This window comes from Pithys albifrons, chromosome 2 (assembly GCF_047495875.1).
Source record: "Pithys albifrons albifrons isolate INPA30051 chromosome 2, PitAlb_v1, whole genome shotgun sequence".
In the NCBI taxonomy this organism is placed as follows: domain Eukaryota; kingdom Metazoa; phylum Chordata; class Aves; order Passeriformes; family Thamnophilidae; genus Pithys; species Pithys albifrons.
Genome location: NC_092459.1, coordinates 70,041,068 through 70,053,947, shown reverse-complemented (window position 1 = coordinate 70,053,947; position 12,880 = coordinate 70,041,068). Strand labels below are relative to the sequence as shown.

Sequence of the window (12,880 nt, the reverse complement as noted above, 5' to 3'; positions counted from 1 at the left end):
AATTCTATTCAGAAGTATTTTGTGCTTAGAAACATCACATGATGCAACAGTGAATCAGGTGCCAAAACCAACAAATGACAAATTATTGTGTGATTATCTGCAACCTCTGAACAGTTCAACAAAGAATCAAACTGGTTCCTGTACACCATCATGATTTACCAATGCACTGGCATCTTTGCTCTTTTGCTGTGAGCCAACAGTAATTATTTTAGAGAAAGAAAAAGAAAGTGTGGAATTAGTAATGCAGATGCTGAAAGGCAAGTGGCAAGACTCTACAAGAAGAATGCCTCAAAAAATGCTACTTTGTTCCCATTTCTACTGGCACCTATCCCCCAAGGTAAAGGGCCAGAATGACCAAAGCCAACTTAATAGTAGTGTGCAGAATGTCAGCTGACAAACAACATAAAAACAAGTCACATTGTGTTATCTGTGGTCACGTTCTTCAGGGTTAGTCCAGTAACTCAAGACTTTACATTCTTCCGTCTTTATTTGTTTATCTTAATTAAACATGTAATGGTTAATGAACAGACATAGTCCAGAGTTAGTAGGTTGGTATTATAACATTTATTAAAATAATGCTATGGGTTAATAGAAACAGCAAAGAACCAAAGAATTAAAATGCAAGCTATGTAAAAACCCAACTAAAACCCAAATATGTCTAATGTATTCATCCAGTAGCTAACTAAAAGCCCAAGAAAGACAACACTCCCAATATAATAAAGTACTTCAAAACAATTGGCAATTTTTCAGTTATCAAAATTGTGGGTTTTGCATTTTGTATCCTTTTTTCTCAATCAGGAAAAAAATTCTTTTGAATGTTATATAACATACATATAAAACAAGATAGAAAAATACATTATAAACTTGTAACAATGGCTGTAAATACATTATCTTACATGTTTCTCATAGGCAATAGGTTGGTTATGGTACATACATAGCATGAAACTACTAAGATAATAAAGAATAGACAAATACATGTCATCTGTACGGTTACATACAAGCGACACTCCCATCTACCCACTCTAAAAAAATTACATAATACTGTCAGAAAGAAGTCTTAAAACTACTTATTTTAATAAAGAAAAAGTCATTAAAGAATGATAATACTGAGAACCAAGGCATTCAGAGATTTCAAAAGTCATGCTTTTTTTTTTTAAGTTGATCCAAAATTTTGTCAACTAGGTTTTCAGAAGTTTGTTCAGAGCAAACATTACTTTCACATGTCACACATCTACTCCATATACTTCCCCTCCCCCCTAGTAAAAGACCTTTGATAAATGTCTAAAATGTCCAGGTTTTATCATAGTTGAGATGAAACTGGATCAAATACTGGTATTGTTTTAGCAAATCTCTCTTCAAATGTTCGAGTGTCGCAAGTTTATTCAACCAACCAAAATAAAATCAAAATGGCACAGCATATACTGTAAATAAAATCAACACAACTGTATGTGTAACAGGAAGACAAAGCCGGTGGCACAATAAACAAAAATCTAGCTGAATACGAAAGGATGAATGTCTATTGCATAGTAAATAAACTGATAATTATTTCCAGGTGAGACAAGATGTTAGATGAGGTCACCATGCAGGTGCTTAAAAATATAAGCCCTCTTAGCTTACTATTGACCTTTCATTTGGAAGCTGTGAAGATTTGCAGGAGGAGAATAAGTTGACAAGAGGGGACTAAAATCATCACCTGATATTTGCCAAGTTTAGTACTGAACCCCACTAAGTAATACTTAATGTTTTTAGAATTAAATACTGTGCGTTCAACAGCTTCAGCTCTTTCAATCGTCCAGCTACTTGAACCTCATGTGGAAACAAAGATTAAAAATAAAGTATAGCTGGACTTTAAAAAACTAGCTGATGTCCCTCTCCTGCTTATCTTTTGAAGAAAAGCCAACGGGGCAGATCTAACAATAGTCAAAGACGAGCTGAAAAATAAATAACTTCCATGCTGTTTGCCACTGCAGGAGCTGTTTGAGAAAACTGGGGACATGCTCAGTAACTAACTGAAAACTAGCCAAGCACTTTCAGTTTCATTTATGCACAGAACATCCGTTTGCTGGGTGATGCCGAAGCCTACTCTAGTTGACGTATATTTATTTCAACCAAAATCAAGAAAACTCCTCTCCATCCCTGAACAAAAATGACATACTTCCAGCTCTACAAACATTTGTCAGCTAATAATCTCCTTTAGCATGAGACAGTCTGTATTACAGAACCCTTTGGTTTACGTTGCACAAGTACGGCATTTGCTATGGTTTAAAAAGTAGAGTGGTTGAAATAATAAACGGGCTGGTTTGACAAAAACTTAGCAAATATTTCACATAATGAGATTTTGGCAAAGTCACATCACACTAGTATGGCAAAAATCAGGTAATTAATATGGTCAACTCATCATTTGTCTTCCCTCACAGCTTCTTTCACATACTGGGCGTCTGAGTGGCATGCAGTAACTTGTCTGAGGGAGAAGCTGATTATACAAGACATTTGACTAAATGACCATGAAGAAAATAAGGCACTTTCTTTTCTTTAGACTTATTCCAATACTTAAAAAATAAAAAAGAAAGACTAAAAGGCTCTTTTGGTCTTTTGTTTCTTGACAACCACCAGAAAAAATCATTTAATGAAATAAAGGGTTTCTTTGTTCTTTTTTAGTTTTTTTATAACACTTGAAAGTATAAAATGCTACATTTCCAAAAATATATTTTTTTTCTGCACCAGCACCCTTGTATAGTAAAAGTATCTACTTTTTTGTTCATTTTGTTTCAATGCACTACACTTTATCTACAATTTCATTACATGTATACAGCAAATAGGCAAGCATGGCTTTTACATCCTTAATGAAATTTTTTCTATACAGGGAGGTTTAAAAAAAATATTTGAACAGTTTGCCCAGTAATGTGACACATAATGCATGTACCTTGTTCTCATGTAATCTTCCAAGGAGATTAAAATATGGTTAAAACAATTTAAACTTGTATTTTGCTTTAATAGTGTTGTTATTTTGTCCTCTGCATTGACATAGTTCTGAAAAGTCATCATAATCTGCATTTCATGGCACACTTTCCTTTAAAACGTCCAATTTGGCAGGCAATAGAAAAAAGGCTGCAACATGTGCCCTTTGAGGGCACTGGTAGTGACTAAACGGCGTATCAAATTTTGAATACTTTTTGGAATCCCTTCCCCAATGACATCCCTGACCAAAGGTTCATGCATGATGCATCATCACACAGTACATTCAGAGAGAGCTTTGACTTTTTTTTTTTTTTCTGAGAAGAAAAATATTCCTAGAAGTCTCTCACAGTAACTGCCTCTGTCATTGGGTAGTTAAGGGACATCTGTCTCCATCTCGTGCGAGGCCTCCTTACCGTTCGCTTGGGGCAGGACAATAGAGGTTGATCAGTGCGGAGGGATGAGTTGGACCTTATTGCTTTACTACTATTCAGTGCAGGTTCTAGAACCACTTTCACCCAAACAGGAGAACAACAAAAAGCGGAGTTGGAGGACAACAATTTCTTTGTCTGTTTTGTTAGATGGTAAGACGAACGGACAAGTGCCCCAGCTCGCTGCACTGAAGACAGGCAAGCAAAGGCGTTTACCAGTTAACTGATCAGCAGGCAGGCATGGTCAGGTCATCATTGGGTGAAGAGTTCAGAGGTCAGAAGGTCATAGGTTAGTTGCCGGTGGCGGCTGGGTGGTTAGAAACAAAAAAAAAAACAAAACAAAAAAAGAAAGAAAAGATAGAGAAGAGATTAGTTCCAGCTAGTGACGGCTTAATGACAACATGAAAACTAATCACAACTAATAAAAAAAACAAGCTTGTTTAATTCTGACATACTGATCGACACCATCTACAGAATGCAATAAAATCATGACAGCCCTCCATCATGATTTGGACACGTGAAGGAGAAGCCCGCTCCCACAAAACTGGTTAACAGGAGAAATAGAGATAAAATATGACTAACGACTAATGGTTAGTAGCAGTCGATGAAGGAAATTGGAAAACAAAAAACGATGAACAGTTTTTGAACTGGGTAGAAGATTTCTGGAACAACAGTCAGTGCACAGCATCAGTATCTGACTGCTATTAAGCATTAGTACTTCCTCAGGTGCAAGCATTAAAGCAACTATTAATGATGGATGTGATTATTAACTGGTTGTTAAAAGAATGAAGTCATCTAAGGAATTCTGGACTTAAGAGAAACAATTTGGTTCAACAAACTACGGGCCAAACAAAGGGTTTTTGTTCAATAAATTTTTTATTGCCTTTCATTTATTCTATTTACAAACAACATGGAATTTCTTGGCCTCATGATACAAAGCAATACTAAACTGTAGTCTAGCAACGTAGGCATCATCGTGGGAACCAGGAAAACGCTCAGCCTGCTACTATAGCCAGCATTTTCCTGTTCGAAATACTATTTTACAGATATAGGACACTTATAAAATGCACTTGCATGTAAACACTGTAAAAGTCCTGCCATTTTAAAGTCTATACTTAAAAAGCTCTAAGTACATGAAAAAATAGAGAAAATATCTAATTGATACTAATAAGGCATTTTAAAACTACAAACAGCTCTCTTTATTCATTTTCAAAGCTAATACTCTGCAAATACAATAAAATCTGACATTTCATATACATTCCTGCTTTATATTTTTATATTTTAAAAGAAGCCACCTGTAAATACTATTTTCTTTTGCAAAACAAACAAAAAAAAACAAACCAAAAGACTCCCAACAAAACAAAAAATAAAACCCCAAAACACAAACAAATTACAGTAAAACATAAAAAAGTTCTCAAGTGGAAAGTTATCATTCCCAATGTTCTTGAGCTATTCCTTCTTTAATCATTCTCTTGCATTCTCCTTCACCAAACTTGGTCCACTTAACAGTAGTATGATTTTTTTTTAATTTTTTTTAAGACTCATTCAACAGCTTAATTATTGCTAATAAATTCTGAGGTTGATAAAAGTTTTTGTACTGTTGCCATTTTGACTAAGGCAGAGGAGATGAAAGTGAGAAAGGTATTCAGTGCAAAGTCAGATTTGTGCCATTACATAAAATGAAGTCCAGTAGGTGTAATATTCACAGATATCATTGATTTAACAATCTTTCTTGTGGGTTCATTTATTTTCACATGATAAAAATGGCCTATCATTTAGGATGCGGTTCATAACACTACAAAAAAATTACTACTGTAACATAAATGAAACCAAACATTCCCTGAATTTTTTTAGAATCACTCTGAGTGGGATTTGTTTAAAACAGCTGTTTTTAAAAAAGAAGAAAAAAAATAAATATTTTATGTGGCACAATCTTACCACTTTACAGGTATACTAGAAACACTCTTAAAGCATTTTGATACTGATTACAATTTTGATTAAATGGTATTAAAATTTATATATAAATTATGTGACAATTGGTTTGGATAAATTCAAGAACATTCTCAGTATTAATAATTCTTGTGGAGTTTAAAATCAAAGCAAGCTACTTTTAAAAAATACCAGTACACCTGTGATACATCCTCTGCCAAGTCTCTGGCCTTCTACAGTACACACAGGTTTGTCAACTGTGCAACACCATATACAGTTTATTACAATTAAATCAGTCAGTCTCTCTGTTATATGCATCAAATTCAATTTTGTATTATTTATAAACTGGGAGTTTATTCTGAGTTAAAATGAGCTATATTTTCCAACCCTTCACCAATTCTAAATGCTTAGTTGTAAAACATTAACACATTTGGGGATTCTTGCTTTAAATGCAGTGCTTATCTCTGAAAAAAAACCAAACCAAAACAAACCCCAAACCTAGGCAAAGAATGAAAAACTACTTAAAAAGTGAATGCAGTAGTACTACAAAGTCATCTGAAAGTCAATTTAGAATTAAAACCCCCAATTTTAGACCCAGTGAATGCAGAGATAGATTTAGTGACGTTTAACTACGTAAAAAAAAAAATTTCCTCATCGAAAAAAAAGTATTTCGGTTTGCTGACATTGTTTTTTATGGCCATAGCTATAGAATTATTTTGGTGGCAAAAACAATCAAATAGGTGAACATGGTAAATACTGATAGAGTTTTAATTCTCCAATATTATTTTAGTACATGAAAATCAGTTTATCTTGTGGAAAAAGTTCTCTCCAAAACCTTTCCTGAAACCTTTAAATCTGCACAGTGGTAACCTCAGACTTCAAATTAAATATACAATGAAGATCAGTTATAAAATTAATTTTATGTAAGTTTCTTAATACACACTGAGATTACTCAAGTGTATGACTTTAAAATAAGGTTCTCCTGAAATATCAGTATTGTTTTCATAAGAGAGGTATGCATTACTTATTCCGCAGGAAGTAAGATGTGTATCTATTTATCTATTTAACACAGTGCTGTTCTATCAGAAAATGGCTGTATTTTAAAAGAAGGTGAACTGCTTCTAATGATTAACTTCAATTACTTATAAGTGACCCAGATCAAACATCTAGGCCCTTTGAAAATTATTTAAAATCTTTCTTGAGTAAGCATTACAATGGTGAACTTAAAAACTACAAATTGGTATTTTCTCCCTGACACCACCACCCCCAAGCCCTCTGGCTTTATCAGTATATTTATTAGGTGTCTCAGGTAAATATTCACTTAAACAAAAAGGTAGCCTCACCTGTCACCTGAAACTACCATTGCAGATCATGAAAGACCACTAGCAAAAACTGATTTTTGCAACATCAGGTCAAACTTTGAAAGACCACCAAATCCTCACCACCTATTTGTCTTGTTTGACATAGGAAAAAATTAGAAAATATTAAAACCTATTTCTTTTTTTATTCTCTTTCTTTTATGTAAACATGGGCTATGATCTACTGACTATACACTGTTGCCCCACTGAAGAGTTCTCAAGAAATGAGAGGAAGTCAATGGGCTACAAATAGTGTGCAGTGACATAAAACAATCTTAATCAAAACTAAAGTAGTGTACTGTATTAGCTTTACACTTTCTGCACAAAGATCATAGAAAAGATGAAAGTGTTACATAAATATAGCAAATATCCAAGAGGGCCCTTTTTACTGTATTGATCAAAATCTGTATTCTTTCCTGGTTAACGTATGGAAGGTTGTGAGAAGTGAAGTATAGTCAATGTTAGGAGATGTCAGATCTGTCACTGGAATTTGACTTTTGAATATTACAATATCATGGAAACCTTCACAACACTGATTTGGATGAGAGCAGAATAATAATACTTATCACATAATGCTTTGCATCCTCAAAGCCCTGTACAAAAAAAGAACCCCCACAACACCCCTGTGAGGTAGGGAAGTATTATTATCCTTATTTTACTGATGGGAAAACATACGCAGAGAGATTAGATGACTTTCCGTAACCCACAGAGAGTCAGCAGCAAGGATGGGGTAAGAACTTGTCCCCTACGCTGCTTTCCTAGTCAATGTCAATAAACCGAAAATATCAGTTTTCTCAATAAGCTTAAATACTTCATTCAGGGGTCCAAAGGCATGACATTTGAGGAGCAGGAGAAAAATGAAGATTTACTTTCCATTCAAAAGTTAAAGAGAGATGCCCAAATATTGAATGCCATCTCACCAACAGGACTTCAAAAGTTGCTTCTCCTTCAGGTTACACATTTTAGCAGCAAAAGGAAAATACCAAGAAATAGATTTTGGCAAAAAACCCCAAAACAAACAAAAACACCCTCCCTTCTCCTATCCTTACTAATTCAAACTCAAACAACTTTTGAAGTTATCTTCACAGCTCCTTATCTTTCTGAGTTCAGTTAGGTATCTGAGAACATGCATCCTCCTCATAATATACAGTACAGTGGCTCAAAAGTTTACTGGAAAAAAAGGAATCTAAATCTTCAGATTTCTCCAGACACAGACAGGAGGCATTTATTCCTTTACTTCTTTCTCATTAAGCAACCATCCATTCATTTCATTTTGCAACACCAATCTGATATTTCCACATCAATTAAAAGAATGAACTGGGGGGGCAAGGAGGAAGGGAACATGACCAAATTAATTATTGAAGCACTGATTTCACAGCTTTTGTTTGATGCAGTTGGACCTTTCATTTTTAAAACTGAATCAATTATAACATTCCTATTAGGTATATCAAAATATATATACTTGAGCTGGGAAAGCCAAATTTACAACATTTTTTTTTAAAACTGCAGGCCTTCCCAAAGCTTTAAAATATTAACTGTCCATATTTTTGAGAAAAACAGGGAATAGGCCAAAACATGGAATTTGGTTAACCAGCTGTGGTGTTGCAAATCTCATGTACACTCAAAGCACTTCTTACAAACAAGAACTGCAGAACTAAACTAACCTCGGTCTGCGGTCACAATCCTTTGGTAAGGATGGACACGCATATCGTGCCTTCGAACTTTAGTAGCCACCGCACCTAGTTAAATTGCAATTACCAAGACAAAGTTAGAAAACATTCACAGAAAACATTAACAGCAGGTTTATCAAAATGGATTTAAATGATCATTAACTACAAAAGTTCATTTTAAGAAAAGCAACAAGTTAAGGCACAGTAGTTTCAAATCTTAATCTTAAAAAGAAGTTTATCTGTGCAGATTAATATTGCATTTATTTTAAACATCCTGGCCTTAACCTGTTTAATCCATTCATTTACAATCCAAAAATTACAGTATTTCATGAAATCTATTAGACCCAAGCACATTTAAGCTTTACTAGTCACATATTCACTGAAGTGCCTTTCTTGCAGCAGGACTATTTTAAATAATGCCATCTTTTAATACTGACAATTATTTGCTAACCTTAAGATCACTTCCAGTTCTACCACAAAAGAAAAGTTTTAAAGCAATTCTTCAAGCCTACAGATTGTGATTTTAAACTTTAAGTCAATAAGTATGAACTGCAATGAATTAGGTGATTAGTAAAGCAAACACTATATAGAACTCTTAGCAGTCAGTATACTACTATACACTCATAAATTACAGCTACTCTGTAATAATAGGACCTAATCCAAATTAATAGCGCTATTTTATTTTAAATCTATGTGCAAAAAAGTGCAAGTAAGTCACTGACTGCTAGGCCAAGCTTTTTTCAAGGCTGCTGAAACTAAGCATTTGTTAAAATTCAGATCTGATGAAGGATCAGTTAAGACCGTTCTTGAATTCTTAGCCTTTCGTTGGGAAAGCCATACCTGAAGATAAAAGGAAGGGAATTTAAAGTTAGTCACCAACTAAAATTTGATCCCAACACCAATATCCCCAAAAATACTGATAGGGATGCATTTCTCTGCCATTTTTAACAGAATTATTTTAAGACATCTTAAAGGTCCACCACAAAAATGGACAAACTACTGTAAATGAGAATGAGCATGTATCAAAACCCCCCCGAATTTAATTCAACTAACTCTATAGTATTGCTCAAATAATAGAGCAAATGTATTAAGAGTTATTGATTATATGCAACTTCAGTGTGAAGTGTGGGGGTTCCCAGCCCCCCTCTCCCTTTTCCTTTTCTAAGTAACGTTTTTTGATGACATCTATTTTGGGCAACATACCTCACACAGCTAAGCCCAAGAGTATGCAATGGTTTCAGATACCATTTTAGGAGTAGTTTTCCCCTCCTATCTCTTTAGAGAAAATCCTGTGAGAAATTGAAGTTCTTGCATTGTATTAAACTACTGCTCTGGGATTATGTATTTTCTTACTTGCTATGAAGTGAATTCAGGACAGGGGTTTGCCACTAACCAACAGCTGACATCTTACTCTGACCTGACAAACTGTAACTGTGACTTTACCCCAGGATGTATCACAAGGGGACTCACAGACTGGGGGCAGAGGAGCTAAGGAGAATATTTACATGTTTGTGGGAAATTAATAAATGATAAAATTATCATATGATCACTGAATTTTAGCTGTGAGGTAACTGACAACAACTATAAACTCCTTAAAGACAGACCTACTGCACACTTTGTCCTACTAGAATTTTTATTATTGATTCACTAATCCTGCAAGACAGGAATCTGAAATACATTTTCTTTTTACTGTACATAATATAATGTGGAAACATGCACACAGATAACTCACCAAATATATGTCACATGAAACACTGATTTTTTTGCAATACTTTCAACAAAATATTGACTTTGAACCTTATAGTCCAGTGTTCATTAGGGATGTTTAGAATTTGTGTAAATCAATAACTGTCACTGAACAAACTAAGATCAAAGTCCTATAAAATCAACATTATGCAGCACCAAGGTCATGCGCAATTCAGAATAAACTGAAGAGAAAAGATTATTTAGATTCTGTAGAGGGTAGGGAAGGAAGAAACCACTGGAACTGCTTGTTTCATATTGACCAGTTAACTGAATTGTCATGGCTGCTTTATCATTCTTGCCTTCACATAGCAAGTCAGTGGTCTGAAATATGAGGAATCGTGGACATTACAATGCAATGTATACAAAAGAAGCCATCAGTAGAGCTGCTAATTTTATCATCCTTTGGTCACAACTTAGTTTGCTTTATGTTCATTCACTGAAATTATTTTTTGCTCACAAAATGGTTTAGAGCTTTCTGACAGTGAAAAGAGACTTATCAGTTGCATACTAAACAAAGAAGCAAAACTTCCAACTGAAAAAAGACCTTTCCACTCCCTCCAGTTTTGCTAATGAAACAATACTACAGCAAAGATTGCTGGGCATTAATTTATGTTAAAGAGAATACAAACAAATCTGGTATTTATGGGAGCCCAAATGACATGCAGTCAACTTGTATTTAGCTATTTTTACCCTTGCCTATGTAGCCATCACCTAATGTTATACAAACAATAGGATTTTATTTTCAGTAACCTTATTAATGTAACTAAATCCACACTGCACCATTTCAGCAGCTCTTCTGGTCAGTTTTGATATACCCGAGTTATGTTTGCTGCTTCACATTTATTTGTTTGAACTCCATGATGTCTACCTTGCAAATATACCATAAAAGCATAAGCAACACATTCTCCAGTCAGTCATTCACGTACAAAGATCTTACCTAATACACCACTAGGTTCAATAGGGTACTCAAGGATTGATGTAGCTGGTGCCAGCGTGTAGGGGTATTCGTATGGTGTGTAAATTAAACCGGCTTCGGGTCCAGGTGGAACTATTGCAGCGGTGGGATGAGGAGTTCCGTTTGGCATGACAGCGGTTTGTATTTGTCTGATCAAAGGCATTATGGTAGGGCCAGCTGGCGTAGGGGTACGCAGGGCAGCTGGTGGGAGAACAGGCGCAGGCCCAGTAATAATCCTTGGAGCCTGGGCTGTTGCTGCAAGAGAAAAGGCAAGGGCTGCTACAGTAAGCAAAGAAATTCAGAGGAAAGTATGGAGATAGCAGTACAAAACGTGGAAAGAATGGGAAAAAAGGGAAAAAGTAGGAAAGAAGAAAAATAAAAGGAAATCATTAGTACATGCGCTGATCACACAGTGCCAAAGCACACCATTCAAATGCAAACAGCTTTCCATTTTCCAGTGTGATTAAGTATGAACATGCAAAATAAAAAAGCCATTGTAAAACAGTGAGGTAGATTTCTCAAACAGGTTACACAGTATAAAAGCTCCATTTAGATCACATTTCTTCATTTATGCTATCAAGACTGCATGAGACTGCGATGCATGCAGGAAATACAAGGAAAATACTGTCACAAATACAGAGTACAAAATTTAGTGCATCTCCAGAGTCCACAGACACTCAGTTATGCAGAGCTGCTGTATGAGTCTACAGTTTTTATATGTCTTAAAATTGTATTTAACCCTATACACAATTCCAATTTCCAGGATCAGTGAAGTTAAAGATGACCTAGAAACATGAATCAATCCTCACCTACTCTAGCATAAATAAAATAGACTCGAATGTGATTTCCAAATGTAATTTCACCAAGACACTTCTTTTGTATTAGAAGTCCACTACAACCTTCCTTAAGTTAAAGAAAATAGGTGCGCTTTTTTTGTTTTAGTGTGGTTTTTTGTTTGTTTGTAGTGGTTTTGTTTGTTCTTCTAAGTGGTGCTAGCACATTTCATTAAGTGTTATTTGAAGCCTGTTGGCACACCAGATGAACAACAACTTAAACATTAACACATCTGCTGATAGCAGTCAATCTTAAAGCATTATAATTTATGCATTTCTGTGCACTACTCTTGATCTACGTGGATTTAGCTAACTTACAGGTGGCCTGGAAAGAGAAATGTGATGGAAGTTTTTCAGATTTTTTACTATTTTTACGTTTTAAATGAAAGTGCTCAGATAATTAACAAAACCCCTCAAACGTTTTCCTTTCTTAAACAAAAATAAATCAGTATGGCTTCTACATCTTGAACTTTTCACTAAAATCAAAACAAAAATAGTGAAATTGTCTTATTATCAGAAAATTAATATTAGCGTGGAAATCTCTAGCCATAAAAAAAAAAATAATTCTATCTTCCCACTTATCCTGATAGACCAATGGGAACAGATCAGACAAAGAAGTTGTTCAAATTAACATAAAGGTTTCTATGCAACAGTTTGCATCAATTTAAGCTCTTATGAAAGCTATTTTACTCACAATTTTTCAATAATTTGGAGACTAACATATATTTTTAAAACTGAACTAGATTTAAATATTATAGTGTTTAATAGGAGTGAAAGATTTACCATTATCATCGTGGTGGTAAAAGCCCTTGCTTATGTCTTTTTTCAAATCAGAATAATTACAGTGGTGTAAGCACTCTCAAATGGACCTAACTGCATTCCAACCTTTAAACATGTTCGACACTGAAATGGTGACTGTATGGAGAAAACAAATCTGCAAATATCAGTAGGTCCTTAGTGAAAAGACTGATTTAACTGTGCTTACATTTGACATCTGTATCAC

At 34.8% G+C, this 12,880-nt stretch overlaps 1 protein-coding gene across 6 annotated transcripts in view; it reads right to left on the bottom strand.

Annotated features, from left to right (window-relative positions):
• Positions 1-545: 545 nt before the first annotated feature.
• The window catches only part of QKI (QKI, KH domain containing RNA binding), a 155,860-nt gene continuing 143,525 nt past the window's right edge, over positions 546-12,880 (bottom strand). Inside the window, exons 6-8 of one of the 6 annotated variants that reach the window (XM_071549423.1) lie at positions 11,027-11,323; positions 8,338-8,412; positions 546-3,693 (exon numbers count right to left, since the gene is read on the bottom strand). In XM_071549423.1, coding sequence (XP_071405524.1) covers positions 3,677-3,693; positions 8,338-8,412; positions 11,027-11,323 — 389 coding nt within the window. In that variant the 3' untranslated portion in view covers positions 546-3,676. Of the gene's footprint in view, positions 3,694-8,325; positions 9,184-11,015; positions 11,324-12,880 lie in introns of those variants that run through there. The other 5 variants (XM_071549424.1, XM_071549425.1, XM_071549429.1 and 2 more) reach the window with 5 other exon arrangements.